At 41.9% G+C, this 23359-nt stretch overlaps 3 protein-coding genes across 4 annotated transcripts; 2 read left to right on the top strand and 1 right to left on the bottom strand.

Annotated features, from left to right (window-relative positions):
- Positions 1-278: 278 nt before the first annotated feature.
- Positions 279-5665, top strand: LOC115395928 (52 kDa repressor of the inhibitor of the protein kinase-like). Of its 2 annotated transcripts, XM_030101621.1 has the most exons (6): positions 328-465; positions 680-809; positions 2525-2642; positions 2759-2857; positions 3489-3525; positions 3608-5665. In XM_030101621.1, exons 3-6 carry the CDS (start codon positions 2565-2567, stop codon positions 5428-5430), a joined length of 2037 nt encoding a protein of 678 aa, XP_029957481.1. In that variant the 5' UTR covers positions 328-465; positions 680-809; positions 2525-2564; the 3' UTR covers positions 5431-5665. The 2 variants fall into 2 exon arrangements, with proteins under 2 accessions (XP_029957480.1, XP_029957481.1); XM_030101620.1 differs by lacking the exon at positions 680-809 and having other exon boundaries at positions 279-465.
- A 5449-nt stretch (positions 5666-11114) lies between these two features.
- On the bottom strand, positions 11115-13292 carry LOC115395942 (zinc finger protein 32-like). Its single transcript, XM_030101643.1, has 2 exons — positions 13025-13292; positions 11115-12651 (listed from the first exon to the last, which is right to left on the bottom strand). The coding sequence occupies exons 1-2, from the start codon at positions 13194-13196 to the stop codon at positions 11783-11785; spliced, it is 1041 nt and encodes a 346-aa protein (XP_029957503.1). The 5' UTR covers positions 13197-13292; the 3' UTR covers positions 11115-11782.
- A 5851-nt stretch (positions 13293-19143) lies between these two features.
- LOC115395934 (zinc finger protein OZF-like) lies at positions 19144-22967 on the top strand. Its single transcript, XM_030101628.1, has 2 exons — positions 19144-19409; positions 21102-22967. The coding sequence occupies exons 1-2, from the start codon at positions 19238-19240 to the stop codon at positions 22397-22399; spliced, it is 1470 nt and encodes a 489-aa protein (XP_029957488.1). The 5' UTR covers positions 19144-19237; the 3' UTR covers positions 22400-22967.
- Positions 22968-23359: the final 392 nt, after the last annotated feature.

Here is a 23359-nt window from a genome sequence, read left to right as displayed (position 1 = left end):
GACGGGAATGGCCTGGCTTACGTCATTACATCATTTGAGGATTCGCCAATTTCCCCGTCACAGTAAAAGAATATACCGGAAAATCTGAAAAAAAGATGACAAAAGATCCCGAATTATTCAAAATAACAATTGTTCAGTCAACTGTTTACACCCATGAAATGTTACAACATACACAAAATTAGCTCAATAAATATTGTATAATGCTGTACATCCATTCGTAGCGATTAACGCCAGTCTCACTTCAACTTTCATTCTGAAATCTCAAACCGGAAGTCAGCTTCTCGTCTTCACTGTTTACACTGCTAGCGTTAGCAGTGTTGCAACCATCCAGAGAAACTTCATTTAGGGACAAAACGTTGCTTTTAGACTTAATCCGGGGATGCAGAATCAGTGCGCTGCAGCGGGCTGCTCCAGCAGGAAGTCCGACCCGCAGCCGCTCTTTAGGTTCCCGCGGGACCCTGGAAGGTAATTCGGGTTAGCTCCAGTGCTAATGCTAACAGGAAGGCGGAGATGAGAGGTGGAACTACAGTTTTTGTTAACCTGCTCAGTAAAACTGACTTTACTTACGCTATTTAGTCTTGCTATTAAATGTCCACATAAAAGTATTTCCAGGATCACGTACTGTTTGTCTGTTAAAAGTCTTTTGACAGCACGAGTTATACCATTTTCATTTTATTAGATCTACCCTGCGGAACCTAAGATGGGGACTTTCTGATCCCTTACCCCAGGGATCTGCAACCTCCATGGCCAAAGGAGCTGTTTATGTGATATTTCTACCGAATCAAATTTTCCTGGAGCCGCAAAACACGGTCAGCCTTTAAGATGAGGCAACCACAGCTTCCACAGGTTTAGAAGGTTTAGATTTTTACCTTTGTGTGCATTGCTACTGATGCTGCTGTGACACTTGAATTTCCAAGTCTGGGATTAATGAAGTATCTCTCAATCTCTAGAATATGTAGTGGTTTTGAAATATGTACAAACATTTTTTTTCAGAAGTTTTATTAATAACTTTGGATGACAAACGTTTCAATAAATTCAGCTGTTTTTAAAACTGGTTTTAGCAGTGCCATTCTTCTTTTTCAGCATTTTTCAGACAATTTTGATACCTAGAATAGAAATACTTTGTTTTTTTCCACAGGGAAATTCCTTTAAGAGGCGATCTACTCCACATTAATAGAAAGGAAGTTCAATATCAAGTAGGCTTGGATAAAAATTAAATATCAAGACTTGTCCTTGACTAAATATAAACACTGAAAAGATTAGATCAACTAAAACACAACAAACATTATAAACACTTAGGTTGCTGAATCTTATGGCCACAGAAAGGAGGAACATTGAGCCACTTTTATCATTTCTTCTCCTTTCTAATCAGTTTTTCTGCCTTTTTTCCATTGTAGGTATTTTTTTTTAATCCAAGAAACTAAAGTCATTTTGAAAGTGATTTGTTTGTAGATTAAAGTTATCAGAAAATGTTTATATAATTTATAGAAAACTTCAGAGAGCCACAACAGACAGTCAAAGAGTCACATGTGGCTCCAGAGCCACAGGTTGCAGACCCCTGCCATATCCCCTTTACCCTAACCCCTATCAAGGAATAAACAGACAGAGCATCAAACAAACTGACATAAATCCACTTGCCGCAGACTGACGGGGCAGGGGGCTTGGGCCATAAACATCCAGATTCTTTGCCAGAGAGAGAAGAACATATCACAGAATTGTAAGATTTATTAGATAGGAAAGGCTTAAAAGTAGACACTGTGTTAATCTCCTTAACTAATAATGTTTTCATACTGTTTTGATTGTGAATCACATTTTTTTAGCTATTAATCACAGTTGTCACCAAATCATCTTAGATTCTCCTTGAACATCTTATTCACCTCCAAAGTGACATTATTACTCCGCAGATCACATTTCAGTACAGAATGAAATCATTCATTCATTCATTTGTCCATTCTCACGTTCCCTCTCAGTTCAGATGTGAATCAGGTATGCATTTCAATTTAAAACAACTCATTCATACTCAAGGGGAACTTTTAAGAATCATTACATGAAAAGCAACTAACCACACAATATTGCTTTATTACAAAAACATTCATTCATTTGTCCATTCTCACGTTCCCTCTCAGTTCAGATGTGAATCAGGTATGCATTTCAATTTAAAACAACTCATTCATACTCAAGGGGAACTTTTAAGAATCATTACATGAAAAGCAACTAACCACACAATATTGCTTTATTACAAAAACAGCAGGGCACAGAAGCAAATAGACTGCAGTATTTGAAACTTAAAGCCATGAAAATAACAAATTGCTAAATATAACCAGATGGTGAACTGAACTCAAAACTTACTAAAATGTAAAAGGAGTGCAGCCTTCAGCTTTTTTTTTTTTTTTTTTTTTACTGAACTTGTTTTTTAGAGCTGTAGGTGATTCAGTCCTTTGTTTAACGGCACGCCAAAATACATCTTAACTTCGCAGCTGTCATTACGGTTGACTTTCTGACCACAGTGGTTTCTCACTTTCAGATGTAAACAGTGGACTGAAAATTGCCAGATACCAGACCTGATGGAGAAATCTCCAGAAGAGCTGTACAGATACTACAGACTCTGCGGGAAACACTTTGAAACCACTTCAGTGAACACGGTAAGTTCCGTTGAGGGGTTGTATGATTTTTGAAGCATTCGTGGAGTCGTGGTGGCTCCTGTAAATGGGAGCGCTCTGCTGTCTGCAGGTATGTGATGGATGTGTTTTCATTCAAGGACACTCCGAATGCAGAACTGAAGGATGACGCTGTGCCAACTGTGTTTGATGGTCCAAACCAGTCTCACAGTGGGCAGGCGAAGCGCGGCAGAGATTCGGTGGGTAAAACGACACACAACAAATCTGAGTGACGTTTTCTTCACTAGAGGAGTGTGTGAGTGCAACAAGTGAAACCAGAAAGTTCTGAGGTGAAACTCCTGATTCGGATGGAAACATGAGTTGCAGATAGTTGAATCCAAGAATCCACTCTTATATTTGTGTTTGTATTGCAGTAGTTATGGTTGTTTATAAAGAGACATTTCTGTATCAGTCACTTCAACTAAAACAAAGAAAACCAGCTGGCCTAGTGAAAGGGAAAAAATGTAAATACGACAAAACTCTAATCGATCCTTTAAATATTTGTCTTCATAAGCCGAGACAAATGTTACACCCAGAGTCGGAGCTTTTTTTGAAGGTGCCAGCATGTGACTTATTTTCAAAAAGTTCCATTTTCAGTTGCTTCAAGCACCATTGTCATGTAAACACTCACAAAACCACAGAACACAACAGAGGTTGTCGTTCACAATCAGCCAAATTCAACATTCAGCCACCAACTAAAAATCTGTGCTGAATGAGAACCTCATCCTCTGTCATTTTATCATCATACTTCACGCCATCAGTGTGTTTTTCTTACAGCTTGGACCTGTTCATCAATAAGTTTCATGTTTTGTTGTTGTTGTTTTTTTATAGACAAAAGACAATGAAACAAAGACAACGGGGAGGAAAAGTAAGTTCAAAATATCAATATATACGGTTCTTGCTTGACTGTAACAGAAGTGTGACTTATTAAGTTGATCCTTCCTTTTCAGGAGTCAAAAAGTCTGAAGAACAGATAATTAAGGAAGAAATGCAAGACGCACCGGACGAAGAAGAGTATAAACAGTACCTCAAGACTTTATTTGAGGTTCTTCTGCTGTTGGGAGAACAGAACATTCCTCCTACTCGCCCCACAGATGGTCAGACTGAAAGTTCTGGGTCGAGCAACTTCCAGGCATTGCTGGAGTACGCAATGGTCAATGGAGATGAAGTCCTGAAGAAGAGGCACAACGTGAATAATGGCTGCTGCTCCGCAGAGCAGCTCCAGCAGCTGATTGAAACGTGTGAGAAGAGCATCCGCAGCAAGCTGGTGCAGGAGGTCAAAGAGAACGGCTTCTTTTCCCTGCTAACCGACGATCCGGTGAAGATCTCCGGGAAATGCCTCCTCCCTGTCTTCCTCCGCTACGTAGACCAGTCCAACTACCAGCGGGAGCGGTTTGTCGGCTTCCTGAGCTTCGAAGGAGACGTGGACGACTTGGCGGGGAACTTGCTGTCTGAATTGGAAGGATGGGATTTGGATATGGAGCAGTGTCGAGGTCAGGCGCACTCCTTCTCCGCGCCACATTTCAAACAGACCAGAGCATTCGCCGCCAAGGTGATTGAGAAATATCCAAGAGCAGTGATCTCGCTCAGATCGACTCATGCCTTGAACGTCACGCTGGCCGGGAGCATGTCTTTTCCAGGTGTTCAGCTGGTGATGTCCACCTTCAGGAAGATCGAGGCCTTCTTTAGTCAGTCACCTTTGCTGCAGGCAGACTTTGAAGACGCCATTTCCATTTTCTACCCGGACAAAGAGGAGAAGGTCAATGAGCTGAAGGAGATCTGCAGAACCAAGTGGACCAGAAGACAGGATGCTTTCGAGGTGGCGTTGGAGATCATCGAGGCACTGCTGCTCTGCGTGGACAGCGTGCACGACAACGAGGACATGAGGTGGACGGATCAGGTCACGCACAACGCACTGGAGATCTCTCAAAGCTTGACCGATTTCGAGTTCATTATAGCGTTGGTGGTGCTGAAAAATGTCATGACTCTTACCCGAGCGCTAGGAAACAGCTTGCAAGGAAGCTCAATGGATATTCACTTTGCTGCATCCACCATCAAAGCCGTGACGCAGTCCCTGAAGGAAGTGTCCGAAAACATCGACGTCTATCACGAGTTCTGGAACGACGAGGCGGTGAACCTCGCTACCACCATGGAGGTCCCCGTCAAAGTTCCTCGGTCGTTCTCGAGGAAGCATCAGATGGAAGCCCGAACCCTCCGGCCGGAAAGCTTCTATAAAGAGCACCTGTCCGTCCCCCTGGTGAACCACGTCCTCGCTGAACTGACCCGGCTCTTCAGCCAGGACCACCTGATGACCCTGAGGTGTCTGTCGCTGGTCCCCGCCGTCATAGAGCAGTACAAATCCACAGAACCCGAAGAGGCCTGCATCCACGTGTTCAACAGTGACATCCCCAACGCGGGAACCCTCTCCGCCGAGCTGCACTGCTGGTGGGTGAAGTGGAGCAAGAAGGGCAAGGACGAGACGTTTGCCTCCAACGTCCAGGAGACGCTGCAGGTGGCAGACGTGAAGTTCTTCCCGAACATGCTGGCTGTGCTGAGGCTGGTCAGCATCACGCCCACCTTGGCCCTGCAGGAGAGCAGCGACGTGGCGTTCAGGCGCTTCAAGACGTACATGGAGACCATGCCGGACAAGCTCAAATCTAAAAGCCTGGCGGTCTTAAACTTGAACCACGACGTCGGGCTCGACGTGGACTCACTGGTTGAGACGCACGCGCAGACGTACCCAGATGTAACGAACGGCTCGAGCACTGCTTGAGATTACTGATAGTTAAGATTCAGTGTGTGATCTGACACCGAGTTTGCATCTTTTGTAACAACTTTACTTTGTGTAGTAATGAATGTCAGATTCGAAAGACTCCCACATCTTACTTACATGTTTGTACTTTTCTAATCTCTGATTGCTTTATTGACATTACTTAGGGATCTGCTGACATTCACCTGGAGAATCAGGTTAGATAGAAATCCTTGTATTTGTTAATAAAGAGGATTTGTTGTTATTTTTTGTGGTTTTCCTTTTTTCTTAAAGGCGCTAATGGCTTTGAGAAGAACTCTGCCCTCGGGTGTATTTGTGAGATGTGGTTGAACCAATGGCATTAAAATACAGCTTTGTTGATGAATCAGAGATCTGTAAGTTTAGGTCTGTAAACATAGTACTTTAAAACTTTTCTCTGCTGAAATCTAGTAAAGCTACCACGTGCTCAGTAATGAACCACACAATAGATTTCAGTAACACAAGTTTAAGTAGAGTATAAAATAACTACTTGCTTTATTTTAGCAGAAAGATTAATACATAAATGTTACAAAGTCAGATCATGTATCATCTCAATCAGGGATGTAAGACACTTTGTTAATGATTGGCATGGACAACGAACCATTCAAGAATAATGAAGGACAAAGGATGTGTAGAGAATGTGGCACAACTGGGTCCAAGCTATGTTTGTCGTCTAAATACAGAACTGAACATCCCACAAACGTTGATGGAATGTATTGATAAACCTTTAGTTGCAATTATCTTATCTTACATTTCCATCGTACACTAAGCAAACGTAAAAATTTTATTCACGGTGCTTTAATTTCCAACAGGGGACTTCCCTCATGAATCGGGCGGGCTGCCTCAGGGACCACGGTGCATGTGTTTGGCCTGTGGGGGGAAACATTTTCACAGAATGTTTTCACACATTGTAGCTGCATAGGGCTGAAGAAACAGTGGAGATGCATCATACTGATGTTTTTTGAGTTTATTTTCTCTCAATATGTGCACTAAAACAATAAAAACTGAAAGAAAATAAAACACCAAAAGGGTGAAACCGTGATCCATGTGTCCAAACCAGAATACCTGTAGAGAACCGTCCCTTCTCCTGGAATAGAGATGACAGGGCGGTCCGTAGCCAGGTAATCCCAGACCAGAGGCCGATGTTTAGTCTTCCTCCAGATGTTGACCCTCCTGTGACATTGTCTCTGTTCACTCCAGTCCTGCAGAAACATCCTTGTGTGGTTGTTTCGAACACAGAGTCTACAGCTGCAAACCAAAAATCCAGTGACGACAGCATTCTGCCAGACCGAGAAAAGACGACGTCTCTTCTTTTAGTCTGTAGCGGCAGATTAGACCACAGTGCAGGTCTTCCCGAAGACCAGGACCGATTCTTCTCCAGATCCTCTCCTCCAGAACCTGTCCAAGGAACGTCACTTTCAGCTGCAGCTGGGCTCAGGATGCTCGGCGGCCTCCCTCAGGAAGACGGTTCAGGAGTAGAACAGTGTCAGGCTCTTCAAGCTTCCTTCAACCTTTTGGTGCGAAAACATCAACCTCATACTGTATCAGAGTTCCTTCCACCTGACAGGTCCAGATCCAGATCCCCTCACTGCCGATGCACAAACTCCCAGACCAGAGACAAAGTCCTGGGCCAAATGTGAAGCATTATTTACCTTTTTCGGTGAATGCAGGCAAATATTGCCTTTCAGGATCCAATCTGAGTGAAAATAATGCAGCAGACAGGTCAGACAGGTCAACGACTGGACAGTAGCATGAGTCAGAGGTCCAAAAGACAAAATTATTTTAAAATCAGTAGATTTTGAAGTAGCAGATAGTACAGTTCAGTTGATTTCTATAAAATCTTGGAAAAATGTCCACCCATCAGGTCTTCCTCGTCTTGGTGTAGAAAGAGTCGGTACTAAACATCACTGAATCATTCAATGACTTCATAAAACATTCAATACCTCCCATGACTTCTGGACAAACATTCTATTGTCTATCTGTATCAGTTAGACATTTAGCTCCCGTGTGATTCTGTGAGGTGTGGTCAGTGCTAAATCTGAGTAATCTCTTTATAGTTAGCCCACAAATACTCCAACTAAATCAAATAAAGGTGAAAATGTAATTCATTTCAGTAGATTTCAAAATTAAGAATGTAGATTCATAGAGAGTAACAAATTCTTGTAGCACAGTCATGTAAAAACATTGTCATGCTAGTTTTGTTATGTCCAAGGGGAAGGTCGAGATAAACCTGTTGCTTCTGTCTCCCCCTCCACTCAGTTTGAAAACCCGGAATGTGACCTCCAAGTTATTTCATTGAAACTGTATTGAAACAAATTCATTTAATTAATTCACTTTAATTCTTCACCCAACTGAGCAATTGGTTGATAATTAAAACCATTTCACTAAAACTAGAAGCCCCGCACCCTGTCTTCAGGCTACAGTGATGTGGGGAAAGAAGTGACCATCATGCAGGATCCTGCTGCCTCTGGTTCAGTCTGATCAGGACGGTTCAGCCCGTCGACCCACTGATATCTTCCTAGTGACTTATAAAACAAACAAAACACATAATTCATTCAAAAGCTAAAAAAGTAAGGAATTTAAAACTCTTTAAAGTCTAATCTCTCTTCCCCCCAGTGTGTGTGTTCATGGCCTGACCTTGTCGCGGTCATGCTGCCTCATATTTTCCATCACGTTGCAGTACGCCGTTATCACGTCCGATGTTTTCACGTCGTAATCAAACCCACCGCCTCCACAGCCTCCTCCCAGCCAGCCACCAGGAGCAGCCGTCTCCAAGAATGCGTCCACTGCTTCTGCAGTCACAACATCTCCCCTCCTGTATGGAAAGTCTCAGCAGAACAGAAGAACAGAGAATCACCACACATGTCATCATCATAGAAAAACCAATTTTCTCGCTAAAATCTGAGTTTCGTCACTCCTGTGTGCGTGTGTCTGTACTTCCCGCTGCTGACAGAGCTTCTCCCTCCCAGTTGGCTGGCGCAACGTGGCTGGCCGTGAGGATCGGGGCTGTGGATCGGAGCGGCGAGTGCCTGTACAGGACTTTATAACAAAACAAACACTCAAAAGAGAAAAACATATTAGTATATTATCATATTTGTCTATCAAACAATGTGACTGGTGGACCTTCGTCTCCATTCTCTCACTAGTGCTGATATTTTCTCTGGATTGTTTTCTGTTCAGGGTCCTCGGCTCCTCAGCAGTCTGATAAGGGGGAACCACTGAAAGAAACTGCTTTCTTCAGCTCACTTTGGAGGGTTTAAAATAGTGAATTCAATAGAAAATCATGAATAATCATCCTGAGAGTTTGTCCTCAGGGAACCATCCTCAAACCTGTCAATGGCTCAAGCAGTGACCTCTGACCCTGACCTCTGACCCTGCACACAGCTGGCAGTCTTGGAGAAATCAGTTTTCTCTCAAACAGGCCTGAATCACTGCTTTACAGCACTATCCAGGAAACGGTTCACAGGTGGCTCTCCTGGCCTCTGCCCACCTACTGAAGATGGAAAAGAAAAGAAACTTATTTTGACAAACTTCCAGAGGCAGAGGTTTCTGAAAATTTAGTACTGAAGTACAAATACTGCTACATTGATTAATACTCAATGACCCGTAAAAGTACCAGTATCAGAAAATACTTATGAGTGCAAAGCATGTCTCTAGACAAACTGCTCAAAGTATTGTTACTTTTAACCAATGGATGTTTAGTGTTGTCAGTAGCAGACATCTTATTTGATTCATCTGATAAAATACTGCATTCAAAGTTTATTCCTCAGAGGAATAATGAAAAACTATGCCAAGACAGCTTGTCTTGTGTGTAGATATAAGCAGGAATTTATTTCTATTAAATGAATTCCCTCTCATTAGAAAACAGTTACTGTTTTTCTTTATTTTGGTTTAAGCTGCAGATGAATTCAATTTTTAGATTAATCAAATTTTTAAGATTGCAGAGTGAATCTCTCAGAGAACCAATCATCAATCACATCATAGATTAATCAACCCCGTCGTGATCAGACAGGCTATTAGATTGAAAAATTTGAATATAAATTCAAATCTTGGGTGTCCTCAGTAGACTTGAGGTTAAAAATAGTGGAGTAGATTACATGTTCAACAAGCAAATTTGTTGACTCGTTGATGGATTCCTTATTTTAAACATGTAAAAAACAGGAAACAAAACAAACAGGTTGAAAACCTTCCCTTTGGTTAAATCCCTGCTTATTTTTCTTAACTTCCTGTTCTTCCTCCCTGTTCATCAAACCCTTCATCTCTTCACTTCACTCTGCCGCTCTCACCCTGCCTGTCTCTCTGTTCTGTCTCTCTCTACCTGCTCTGCCTCTCTCCCTCTTTCTCTCTCTCTCTGCCTGTCTCTCTCTCTTCAGCATTTCTATCCTCACACTTCTCTTCAACAACCGGTTTTGTGGCACAAGTGAGGAGTTGCAATCCGTGTTTTACACAGAACCAGCAAATCAAAACCACCATGCATTAAAGTAAACTTTAATTCTCTCGGTGTTCTCAGATCACTCGGTTGTCTGCGTAACCAGCCAGAAATCATGGCTCGGGCCGTAGATTGTGACTCTTCTAAACATTCCAATATCTTGGTCCTGCCGACCACCCCGACCGGTGTGAACTCATCGAATAGTTGCTGAAAACTTTCAACGGGATCAGACCACGCCGTGCTGTTCTACTTCCTGTCTCTTCTTTTCCTATGTTTAACACTTTGGTGTTTACCAAACGGTTAGCACAAACAATAACTGCACACAAAACAGCAACACAAACAGCAACACATGTCCTCTACAAACCTAAACAACCTCCCAGCATCATGACCTTCTTCTTTATTTACCCCCTTTTTTAACGTGAAAGAGAGAGTCAGAGTCGTGAGGTGTGACCTGCAGAATCACACTCACCCAGTTTTCAAACAGTTTCACCAGTAGAAACTTCCACACGCGACGCCACCCACAGTTGCAACAGTGCAGGTCAGCCCGTTAGGGAAATCATCAACCCTTCTGTTACATGCACCAGGCCCGCCCTGGTGAAGAGGCTATATTAAGATACCCCCCAAGCTCTGCGGTGCGTCAATCTCGGATCGGATCCAATCCGAGTGAAAACAAAGTCGCTTCAGGGACTCAGCCCTTCCACGCCAGTGGCCCCCAGGGCCGTCCAGACTCCAAGTCTAGAAACTCTTCCTAAGCTCTCTCAGCCACAGTTCCGAATTAGAATTAAGTTATTATTACAACCCAATTGTTACTAATCATTAGCAATTGATTGATAAGAATCAATCAAAAATTTAAGGACATCTTTGGCTCTTTATGTTTAGAAATTTGCTTTTACAATTCCAATCAACCATGAAATAGTTCTTTTATCTAGTCAAACATCCCCACAGGTAAGGCATTACTTCCTGAGTTAAATATTTAACAGAGGAAACATTTGCACTCACCTCGTTTATGTTGTATTTAGATCCCGGACGAGCCCCCAAACTGTTGTGGAATTTTTGGTGAATCAGAGCCAAAGATGACGAGTCAAGGTGTTGACGCTGCACAAGGAGGATTTATTGAGGATTGCAGAGGAAGCACACACAAATCAGCTGATTGAGAGCAAGGCTGTTGCTCCGAGGAGAATCCAACCCGACTCTGGCAGGACTTCCGGCCACGCCATCTCATATAGCTAGATCTCACGAGACTAGCAGACGCTGTTTCCAAGTGACTTCAGACAAAACAGAGCGGCCTTCACACTGTGTTCCTGAGGACCTTGAAAACAAAGCATTATTCCACATCATTAAGCGTACATTCCCAATAATACAAAGCCACAGAAAATAAGACATTTCATTAAATAAAGGCACACTGACGGTGCACACAAAATAAACACCAACCATGTGCACTATCAGACCTGTTGCAGACTAAAGTCTCTGTCCAAAACTGTGCTGACTTTGTGCATTTTCCCATGATGCACCTGTCCAACAGGTCCCGGTCATGTGATTCCCACATGAACAAGAATCCCTGTACTGCAAAATTAAACACATTTCATCGTCTTAATAATGAAATCTTCAATTCAATACTGCAATTTTATTAAAAGCAAACGTAACTATTAAAAATCTGTAACGACGGGCGTAGTTCAGCAGGCACGTAAGCAAAAAGGCTTTTTCTTACAAAGCGTAAAAAGGGTGGAAAAATTAAGTTACGATTCATTCATGTTAGTTAAAACACAAAACCCACTTCTTCAAAGTTCACATCTCATACAAGAGTTTTAACAACAGTTTTCAAAACACATAAAAAAGCAGGGCTGTCTGAAAACGCCGGCCCACCGATATTCCGGGCAGGAGCTGGACTTCCTGAAAGAGAACCGTCTTTCACGACTTTGTGTCTTTGTGAGCTTTCATGTGGTGCAACAATGAGTTACGGTGACTGAATCTTTTCCCACATTCTTGACAAGGATACGGCTTCTCACCCGTGTGAGTTCTCATGTGGCTCATCAAACTGCTCTGTTGATGAAAACACTTGCCACAAAATTCGCAAGAATACGGCTTCTCGCCTGTGTGGGTTCTCATGTGGACCAACAGATTGCTGTGTTGGCTGAAACTTTTAGAACATATCTGACACGTGTACGGCTTCTCGCCTGTGTGGATTCTCATGTGGACCAACAGCGTGCTCTGGACGCCGAAACGTTTCCCACATGTTTTACAGGGATACGGCTTCTCACCTGTGTGAGTTCTCATGTGGCGCAACAACTCACTCTGTCGGTTGTAACTTTTTCCACAGACTTCACAATCTATTTTCTTCTTATCAGCGGCGGTTTTTAAGTTCTGACATAAAGTACGTTGTTTATGGACAATTTTACCAGATGTTTCATCACAAACAAGGTGAAGCCGCTCTCCCCCCTGGCACTCCTCAATCTGTGAAGATTCTGGTTCCTCCTGGTCCACTGTAATCTCTATGAGTCCTGGCTCTTCTTGTTCCACCTTGATCTGTGGAGGATCTGGTTCCTCCTGGTTATCATGAAACTGTAGAATTCCTGGTTCGTCCTCTTCCTCTTCTTCTTTGATCTGCAGAAGTTCAGTTTCCTCCTGTTCCTCTTTAAAGTGTAGAGCTCCCGGTTCTTCCTCCTCCTCCTCCTCCTCCTCTCTGATCTGTGGAGGTTCTGGCTGCCTCTGCTCTGGACTGTAATTCGTTTCCTGTTCAAAGAGCTGCTCCTTCCTCCAGTTATGGGGCCGTGGAGACTCTAGAGAGGAAAAAAGTATAGGAAAAAAAAATAGTTACTTTTATTACTTCTACATTTCCAGTTACCAAAATAATCTGGTATTCAAGCAGTGAAATTGAAAACATTTATTAAGATTTCAAAAACATCTATACCTAATTATATTTAAGTGTTGGGTTTATATTTAACCGTTTAACTGTTGAATCACAGTTGAGTTGTGAAGGAACATTTTGTGGCTGTGATCACACCTCCACACCACAGGGGGCGCTGTGGGGTGGAGTTGAAATAGAAGTGAAGAACAGTGAGTGTATTTGGAGTCACTCGTCTGGCGAGAAAAGGTGATTAAAGGAACTAAAAAACATAACATACACCAATCCTGATTCGGAATTTTCGATACCTGTTCTGTGGAACCGGATGTGCGGTTTCCAGCTCATTTCCAACAGTCTTCGCTGCCGATCAATCTCCTCCTCATATTGGATGATAGTTCGTTCGAACACGGTGAATATTTCTCCAGCTGCAGCAGTTAGGCGCTCGTTGATAAACTCTCTCAGAGCCTGAACCGAAGTCATGGTTGCTGTCGGAGAAGAAATATTTCCTCTGCGAGACAAAACGACCGAGCCGGGCGGAAGGTCCAAGAAGCTCCACACAGCCTCCTGATGCTGCTTCTTCCCTGGCACAGAATCACAAGCAACGCCCAGCTTCATACTGACACCTACTGGTCACAAGAAAGAACTGCAGCTCATTAGTGGCACCTGACATACTTTCAGCACTTTTATGAACAGACTGTCCTGTTTATTTTTACGAAAATCAGCTCAATTATGATAACATGTAAGACATAAACATTTAATAAATATTTTAAACGGCAAACAGTGCCCGGGATTTCTGCTCGGTTGTTGGTTTTCCAGGAAGATGCCAGGAATACTTTGGGAAATCGTCACTAAACAATCACTGCCGAAGTGAGAACCTCATATAGAACGTAAAACTCATCCACAAAATCATTTTTTACTGATTTTGAAAAATGTATATGTCTCTAAAAGTGGGTTACCCTGTTCACAGCACATTTGACACATTGTAACAATGTTCAGCCATACGGGTGATGGACAATTTACTGGCATTAAAAAAAAAAAAAAAATGTAACATGTCATGTGATACTATGTTTAGTGACATCCTTCCTTCACTGGAACAATCTCTTGTTTTAGTATTATTTAGTATGGAGGTATTTAGGATTAACATTTAAACATCCAATTTGTGTGTTTCAGTTGATAGTTTCAAATCTATCATTTTAGAAAGGAGTGACATGTTTTGATGAATGAAATCAATTTCAAGTCATGCTCAAGACATATATTCCATAAAAGTTTTCAGACATTGTGTTCCAGCAGGTATGTGTTGCTCGTGGGCTAAAGACACGCCTCTCTCTTGCAGCGTGCAGACAGACCCCCCCCTTCCATTCCTTCTCGCCTTAATCCTGCCATCATTTTCCCTCTTTCTTGGTGATCTTTTCTGCAGTTTATTAAAACGTGTTCAACTGTTTCTGGCTCCTGGCATGTATCACACAGTCCTGTTGGATGTTTCCCTCGTGAATGTTTTGTACTATTTCAGTATTCATGACGAATTCTTAGTTGTGTAATGGTTGTCTCCTCCTCTCTGCTGCCTCCTCCCATCCTCACATCAGCTTTGTCTTCCCTACCGAAAATTTAAATCCCCATTTCATCCCCCATTCTTCAGTTTGCTGAACCGCTTCCTGCAACCGATGCACCACATGTCCCACAATCCTCTTTTCCACAGAACCCCGTCGTCAGCAAAAAGCGATTTCCCTTGACCTCTAGGTCTATTTGCAAAAATATCATTCATTATCTGTAGGTGTTATTTTGAAGTTATCTGGCCTTTCGTTGGTTTATATATATATATATATATATATATGCTGGAGGTGTGTTTTGATGTCTACTCAGCTTGCTGAAAATTTTCAAATACACTGAAGTGATTGTGACAAAATCCATACCAACATGGATGTAATTGGTACTTACCTCTTAATTGTCAGTGAATCTGCAGGCATGCTGATACCAAATAAAGCCGTTTTTCAAGTGGAATTGTTTCTTTGTGTTTATCGTTGAACTGGAAATCGATTAAAAGGGAAATTTTTATTTGGCAGTTGAAAAACAACTCCTGTAAAACATGTTATGAAAAAACGTAAAAATCAGTAGCATGGAGTCCTCGGTTTTCATGAAAAACAATACAGCCGTTCTTTATTACAGCACAGAAACATTTACTGTTCAGTCAAATGGCACAACGGTGTCACAGAGGTTTGTCAGTGCACAGCACAGGTGCACAATTTTGTCCATTAGAGTTTTATCATCGACATCCTTGGCCAATAGATAGTCTGCAGGCAGAGGTCCGCCAAGGATTCTGTAACGCTGGCGAACACATTCGATTACACGTTCCACATGAACGCGAACACCAGCAAGTTTCCTGGTGTCTATGATCTCTGCCATGGAAAGTTGCTTCTTCTTCTTCTTCTTCACCTCGGCACACATAAGTCCATCGCTGTCTGCAACATCAAACCCCCTACCAGCTAACACCACATCTCCAGGCAATAAGTGGTTTAAAATTCCACATTCTTCAGTAATTTTTCTGTCACTTGCACGGCCATCCCATGCAGGTGAAATGAATGAGATACACCCCTGAGGTGTTATCCCTATCAAAAACTTTACAGCACTGTGATGTTTACAGTCTGACCATGTCTGTGCCTGCGCCATCAGATTCGTAGGTCTGTCAATAAAAAATTCAAAACAATCTATAACAGCAAGACGCACTCCCAAGTTGGTTCGAAACACCATTGGCATGGTCATTTGAACGTCTTCACGCGACGGCCATTTCACCAGAAAACCGGTCCTTTTATAGAGCACATCAACCCAAAGGGTAAATGTCCTGGAGATCGTGGAGGTGGACGTATTAAATCTGTATGCCAGGTCCTGGACAGACGTGTGCAGCTGCAGCTTCATCAACACCATAAAAACCTGCTGGAATTTTGTCAGCGAGCTGCGGGCGGTGACGCTGATGTGGTCCGAGACGAGTCCAAACACCAACATCAATATGGAATATGTAGGCAGTCCTGTATAAAAATGAACCTTCTCGTCATCGTCTTTCAATGTTTCTTCTCCAAATTCAGCAGCTGCCAGTTCTTTTTCAATTCCAAACTCTCTGCAGTGAGACAGTTGATCTCATCCTGCATGCCAGTGATCAGGATGCCAGTGAGATCGGTCTGACACTCCCAACAAGGTTTCTCCTCTTCTGGCTGCTGCATGTAGGTCTGGTCCTCCATCGGTTCACAACCTCCTGCTGCACAGTCACTTGATGACACGTTCTGTAAAGCCGCCAAACTCTCAGCAGCTTCCAAATCTTTCCTCCTCTTAATGCGGCGACGAGCACGTTCTGCACGGGCCTGGGCTCCTGGAGGGGGTGCTGGGACCTTGTTGTGGCCCAGATTCGCTGATGGCAACCAGTCAGTTGTGTCTGGGGGATTCAGGTCTGATGGACATCCTGCAGTGGAAGGATAAAAAAAAGACACTTTTTTAAATATTCAGTGTCACAAAGCAGGTTATTACATTAACTACAATTTACATAGACTCTACTGTATGAGCAATAACCCTGACAAAATGTCCTGCAATCATGGTCACTTTATCATCATACACTCATTTTGTTGCACTAAAACACACTGTACACATTTGTAAATATATTAAAGCTCCTGTTATAATTCAGATTTATGTTGTATTATTATTCTATAACCATTCTTATTAAGATTTGCACTATTACTTATTCTTATTTGCACATTTCCTCACTGTTTTGCCCCGCCCCCGCCATTTATGTGCTTCATTTCATATAAATAATCTGTAGTAAAGGAGCAGATAAACAGTCTGGAGTGCCGGAAAAGCTTCTTGATGCGCATGCATGGAATGAACACCGCTGAATCCAAAATGTTTGGAACAACGGACGAGCCTTTACTTCCGGGGTCCCCCTGCTGTTGCTGCTCTTGTATCAGTTGCTCCGATTCGAAAAGATTTCTAAAGCAGCACTAACCCTGAGCAACAGTCATCCTAACTCTAGCACCAAAAACATATATATATATATATATATATATATATATATATATATATATATATATATATGTTAGACGGTAGTCTAATGTAAGTTCGGTTGCGACCACAGCGCAGAGCACAGAAAAGAAAAGTCCCACAAAAACTCACTGACATTCTACCCAAATCTTCAAGTAATAACACTGATCTTACCCGATACAAAGTGCTGATCACAGACCGTCGAGTACTTTATGCTTGATTCCTGCACATCAATCCTCGTTACACAGCCCATCTTCTTCGTGATGCTTCTCGAGTCTGCTAAAAGAAAGAACGACCCACCAAAATACCCCAGCAAAATTCCCGCCTTCGCTCGAAGTCCGGAAGAGGAAGTGACGTCGTCCCCAGGGCCATAAACAGCGTTCAGCTTCATACTGACGCCTATTGGACACAAGGAGGAACTGCATGTCAGTGTATTTAGCCTCTCTCCGTCCATCCATCCGTTCATCCATCCGTTCGTCATGTGCAGGGTCTCCGGTCGCTGGAGACTTCCCAGGACTGTTTGGGGGACAGAAAGAGGAAACAGTGTCTCAAATAAAACTTTAGAACCAAGAACCCAGCAGTCCGAGAGTACGGAAAAGGATCATAGTCAGAGGCATCAGACAAATGAGGTTGTAAGTTACAGCAGGCATCCAGTGTTTTAATGAGGGCAACAAGTACACTGTTACTGCATGGTGTCACGTTTACAGGTTGTTATAGGGTATTAACTAACTGTTATACGAGAATAATCATTTGGAAGGTATTGAACAAAGTCCTTTAGAGACGTTCTCCACACTATTTTACTAATAATGATGAAACAATGAATTATGTATTAATAACTCCAACAGGCATTTCAAAACCACTGGACCAAAAAAATCCAAAGTCCTGGATCAGCTGATGGATGGAATGAAACTGTAATTACTAGAAATCCAAACAATATTTCTGACAGCAGGAGGAGGAGAGAGAAATCCAAGCTATTGTAAATAAATGTAAAGACAGGACATCAACAGAATGTGATGATACAGACTTAACAACAGTAAAAACAGTTGATGAAGCAGTTGAACAACCACTGACAAACATGCTGCTGCCGTCTATCTCTGCAAACTGGGGAATTTACAGAAGAAATGAAAACAGCAAAAATGTGGACAAAAACTGGAGACAGACACACCCATTTATTGACACACACAATTTTCAATATTCAATATAATGTTATATAATCTTATTATTATTTACTGTAATGAGAGGGTGATTGATGAGAATAGTACTACTTTTTCCCCAGATAAATTGCTCAGTAAAGTTAGAGACATTCATGTTTTTTGAAGAGGCATTTCCTGAGACCATTTAAAAGCAGGACGTCTCATATCATTCCATCTCAGGTAGCATGGTTAATCAAATAAACAAAAATGAGTTATTGTAACATTGATAAACTGTTACTGTTAATCCACCAGCTGCTCAACAGCTAAACATACAGATCAAGTAATAACGTAAGGACTGGATTTAGCTGTAAATGTAACATAACTACTTTTTTATCTTGCACTTTCTTGTGTGTTTTGAAAAATACAACAAATCCTTTATGAGTTTTTTTTTAATTGACATGACTGAGTCCTAATTTCACTTCACACTTTAGGTGATGTAGTAAAAATGTTAGAGATCAAATGCAACACATGCCTGCTGAAATACGTCTGAAAACCTTTATGGAATATGTCTGGAGCATGTTGTGAAACTGACCAACTCATCAAAACATGCCATTCTTTTTAAAATGTTTTATTTTAAACAATGGACTGAATCATGCAAGCTGGATTTTTAGTGCTCATCCAAACACCTTCATACTACATAATACTAAAACAAGAGGTTGTTCCATTGACTTCAGAGCAGAATGTGACTTGACATAACACTGCATAACACGTTACATTCCATCCGTTCCTCAGATAAAAGCTATTCTAAATTGTCCAAATTCACCAAATCGTTGCTGTGGATTAAATGTGCTATGAACAGGGAAAGCAATTTCTATGAGAAAGTCATGAGAGGTGCATCAAATTTTCCAAATCACTAATGCATGATTGCATTGGATGAGGTTTACATTTTATAAAAATTCTATTTAAATTTGTATTTCAAAGTTTCTAACTTTGACAGTGATTGGTTGGTGATTATTCCCCAACTTTCTCCCCAACTCCCCTTTCTGTAAAAATCAATCAGAAATCGTAGGCACTGTCTGTCATTAAAAAATATTTTATTACATAATTATATCTCAAAGATTAAGATATTTAAATTTGTGTTTATAAAATACACAGGAATAGTTCATTCATAAAGGTACTCAAACTCTTCCGGAAGAGGTCGATAAGCTGCAGTTTCCCCTTGTGTCCAGTAGGTGTCAGTATGAAGCTAAACGTTGTTGTGGTTCTCCGGACAAACCGAGAGAAGAAGCAGCTTCGGGAGCTGTTTGTTGGAGTCTCTGCTGTGTTGTTTTGTCTCACAGAGGAAACATTTCATCTCCTGCAGAAACGATGACTTCAGTTCAGGCTTTGAGAGAGTTTATCAACGAGCGACTAACTACTGCAGCCGTGGAAATATTCACCGTGTTTGAACAAACTATCGTCCAGTACGAAGAGCAGATCGATCAGCAGCGAAGATTGTTGGAAATCAGCAGCAAACCCCAGATCCAGTTCCACAGAGCAGGTGAGAGAGAGTGTGAATGAACCCGTGAATGTGACTGGTGGAGGCTCTCCGTCGCTATGACTGTGTCCGCAGTCTGCTGTGTCTGTTTCCAGTATCTTTAACCACCTTTATTCACCAGACTGGCAACTCTAAATACACTCACTGTTCTTCTCCACTTCACCTCCGCCACACAGCGCCCCCTGTGGTCTGGAGGTGTGAACACAGCAACACCGTGACACTAGTGTAAACATATCTTCCTTTTCACAGAAACTGTAATTCGTGAGCAGAATTTTAGGATGTACATTCACCATCTACAATGTATTTTAATTTATGTCTTTCATGACACACTTGTAATGATGAGAAACAATGTTGCTGATTTTTATTTGTTTCATTTATTGTTAATTCATTCCAGATGTACAAAATAGATACATGCAATAAAATATTTATTGCAAGGTCTCCAGATTTTATGGTCAGTGGGCGATATGCACAGCTCCATTACTTCCTGAAGTTCAGACCGCACCTTTATTTCCTGTCTTTCGTGATAGGATGAACAGATTAATCCAGGTGTGTCTGGCCATTTGCTGAGGTCAGACACACCTGGACTCATCAGTTCATCCTATCATGAAACACAAGAAATAAAGATGCTGTCTGAACTTCAGGAAGTAATGGAGCTGTGCATATAGCCCATTGCCACACCTACTGATGAAAAGTTGAACATCAATAGTTCAACTATAGCAACAATGCAAGAGAAGCCCATCAAAAGCTTTGGAAGGTGATATGATGCGAAACTTAAAACACTCAACAAGTGGAGCAGCTCAGAAGAATACAATGAAGCTTCTCAAGCAGATTGACAGCATGATCTTCCCTGGAAAGTTGAAGCTCTGGTGCTTCCAATATGGCTTGCTCCCCCGACTCATGTGGGCAATCTCTAAGTATGAGGTGAGTCTCTTCGGCTAAAAGGCTGCAAAGGCTGGTGAACACCCAGGCGAGGAAGTGGCTTGGGCTGCCGAGGTCCCTGAGTAGCATTGACAGCAAGACTGGAGATGACACTCACAGAATGGGGCCCTGTATGAAGGGAAGCTACAGGGTTTGGAGGCTTACACTCCAGCAATCCTAAATATGGTTAAAATATGACTAATGCCCCCATTAACAGTGAGACAACACATCACAAACGACACACTGACCATGCGTGCTATTTTTCAGATGCAGTGTGTTTCCACTAATGTATGGAATAAAGAGGTTTGGTCTAAATACTAACCCCTGGGGAACACCACAATCAGCGTTCAAACATGAAGATTGGAAGTCACTCATTTTCACAGACTGGTGCCTGTTGCTTAAATAACTTGTCATCCAGTGTAAAATCGTCCCCTGATATCCTAACGTTCTATCCGTCCATCAATCCGCTTTTGTGCTTCATCTGTGTGCGGTCTCATTATCACTCCATCTCAGGCAGCATGGAAAAAAGTTCACACAATGTTTTGCAAAAATGAGAGAAGATGAGTGAATATTATTACACCTAGAAAAAGTTCATCCAAAAAAAAAATCATTAATTCACCAACTGTTTAGTGTCTAACTGTGCACATTAAGCAATAATGTAAAGTTATTTTTGAAATTTGAATGAATTTTTTTCAATTGCAGCACTTTGAGTTTTTAAACTGGATGTGTAGAACTAAAGTAATGAAATTTTCATCTTGTACTTTTTTGTCCTTCCAGAGTTTCCACAGCAACATGACTGCAGGGAGGCGCAGCTCTTTCAGCAGGAAACCAGCTACTGTCTGGAGCAGCTGGAACCACAACCTCCACAGATCAAAAAGGAACGAGAACAGCCAGGACTTGGGCAGTTTACAGAGGACCAGGAGAAACCAGAACCTTCACGGAATGAGCAGCATGAGGAACTTGGCATCAACCAGGAGGGACAGCGGTTTGTCCTAAAGTTTGAAAGTGAAAGCTTTAGAGTTCCTTCTATTGAGGAGAAACGTTACCTGAGTGAACCAGAGCAAGTACCCAGCACTGAGCCGTTCCTCCCTCGTGACTCTGACGTCCACCATGTGAAAAAACAAACTGTTGCAGAATCAACGACAAATGTAGAGATGAAGAAAATCATATTTCATGGTGATCATGTGGAGAAGTTTCCTGTGTCAGAGGCGCAGGCTGAATGTGAAGTGCTGCTTTGTGATGAAACTTATGGTGAAAATGTCCGTAAAAAACAAAAAATGTCTCAGAAATTAGGAACTGACACTGATAAGAGGAAAATAATTTGTGAGATGTGTGGGAAAAGTTGCAACCGACAAAGTGATTTGTTGGTCCACATGAGAACTCACACAGGCGAGAAGCCGTATTCTTGTGAAACATGTGACAGAAGTTTCAATCGACAGAGTAACTTGTTGAGTCACATGAGAACTCACACGGGCGAGAAGCCGTTTTCTTGTGAAACATGTGGGAAAAGCTTCACTCGACAGAGTAACTTGTTGAGTCACATGAGGATTCACACAGGCGAGAAGCCGTACTCCTGTGAAACCTGCGGGAAAAGTTTCAGCCAGCACAGTAGTTTGATGAGTCACATCAGAACTCACACAGGCGAGAGGCCGTATTCTTGTGAAACCTGTTTTAAAAGTTTCCGTCGGCAGGATAGTTTGTTGGTGCACATGAGAACTCACACAGGTGAGAAGCCATATTCTTGTAAAACATGTGGGACAAGTTTCAGTCGACAGAATAATTTGCTGGTCCACATGAGAACTCACACAGGTGAGAAGCCGTATTCCTGTAAGACCTGTGGGACGAGTTTCACTCGACATTGTCACTTGTTGGTCCACATGAGAACTCACACAGGTGAGAAGCCGTATTCTTGTGAAACATGCGGGAAAACTTTCATTCAACACAGTAGTTTGATGAGTCACATGAGAACTCACGCAGGCGAGAAGTTATACTCTTGTGGAACATGTTTCAGAAGTTTCACTAATCCTAGCTCTTTGCTGCTCCACATGAAAACTCACAAAGAGATGAGGTCATGAAAGACTCTTTGGGACATCTCGCTCAGGAAGTGCAGCTCGAGCCCCAAATCACAAGGTGTCATGTAAACGCGGTTGATTTTATTTTGTTTCTGGTTTGTAACAAAAATGACAAGATTTGAATAAATTTGGTTTGCATTTGTGTTGAACTACCATAGACTGTATAATAAAGATGGATGTAGCACTGTTGACATCACCTGTTGGTTTCTGCACTGAGAAAATGAAGATGAAGCCGGAGTCAATCCCAGTTTACAATGGGCGAAGGCGGGATACACTGTAGACACGTTGCCAGTCCATCTCCGCACCGACACACATATTCACACCCAGAGTGAACCTCGCATGCATGTTTTTGAATTGTAGAAACTGGAGTACTTGGAGATAACCCATTTACACACAAAGTAGAAATATGCAAACTCCACAGAGAGAAGACCTGGCATGTATCTGAAGCCATGACCTCTCGCTGTTAGGACTAACCATTGCTCCACCGTGTGGCCGTCACTATTAGAATGTAATTAACTTCATTCCAAGCTGCATTTTTTTTCATTACAATATTGTGCATTAAAATAAAACAAACAAATAGCATGTTTGTGCTTTTACGATTCTCCTGGAACATGACATCATCTTGTAAAGCAAATTGGTTTTATCTGTACTGTAATAATAATCTTTGAAGTATTTAAATAGTGTTTTTTTGCATTTGTTACCAGATTTTGGTGCTGGACATTGATTCGATTCAATTCTATTTCTTACGAATACAGTTTAATACTACTATTTTTCCATTATAACAGTATGCAGAAGAACAAAACTTAGTTTTATGATTGTTCTGGAATGCAACCTGGATCATCTTGTAAAAAAGTAATCATCTTTGAAGAAACTGAATAGTTTTTTTTCACATCAACAAATAAGTTTTGGCAGTGGACTTTGATATTTTTCCATTATAATATAGTGCATAACAGTAAAAGAAAG

The sequence above is a fragment of the Salarias fasciatus genome, chromosome 10 (genome assembly GCF_902148845.1).
Source record: "Salarias fasciatus chromosome 10, fSalaFa1.1, whole genome shotgun sequence".
Classification (NCBI taxonomy): Eukaryota; Metazoa; Chordata; class Actinopteri; order Blenniiformes; family Blenniidae; genus Salarias; species Salarias fasciatus.
The sequence above is the reverse complement of the archived record's forward strand: the minus strand, read 5'-3'. Positions and strand labels throughout refer to the sequence as shown.

What these genes read in the sequence shown, in the direction of transcription:
- LOC115395934 (XM_030101628.1), top strand. Translation starts at nt 19,238, where the DNA reads ATGACTTCAGTTCAGGCTTTGAGAGAGTTTATCAACGAGCGACTAACT. An exon ending in GATCCAGTTCCACAGAGCAG is followed by an intron (nt 19,410 to 21,101) that starts GTGAGAGAGAGT and finishes TTGTCCTTCCAG; the next exon opens with AGTTTCCACAGCAACATGAC.
- LOC115395928 (XM_030101620.1), top strand. Translation starts at nt 380, where the DNA reads ATGCAGAATCAGTGCGCTGCAGCGGGCTGCTCCAGCAGGAAGTCCGAC. An exon ending in AAACCACTTCAGTGAACACG is followed by an intron (nt 2,643 to 2,758) that starts GTAAGTTCCGTT and finishes TTTTCATTCAAG; the next exon opens with GACACTCCGAATGCAGAACT. An exon ending in CGAAGCGCGGCAGAGATTCG is followed by an intron (nt 2,858 to 3,488) that starts GTGGGTAAAACG and finishes GTTTTTTTATAG; the next exon opens with ACAAAAGACAATGAAACAAA.
- LOC115395942 (XM_030101643.1), bottom strand. Translation starts at nt 13,196, where the DNA reads ATGACTTCGGTTCAGGCTCTGAGAGAGTTTATCAACGAGCGCCTAACT. An exon ending in CATCCGGTTCCACAGAACAG is followed by an intron (nt 12,652 to 13,024) that starts GTATCGAAAATT and finishes TTTCCTCTCTAG; the next exon opens with AGTCTCCACGGCCCCATAAC.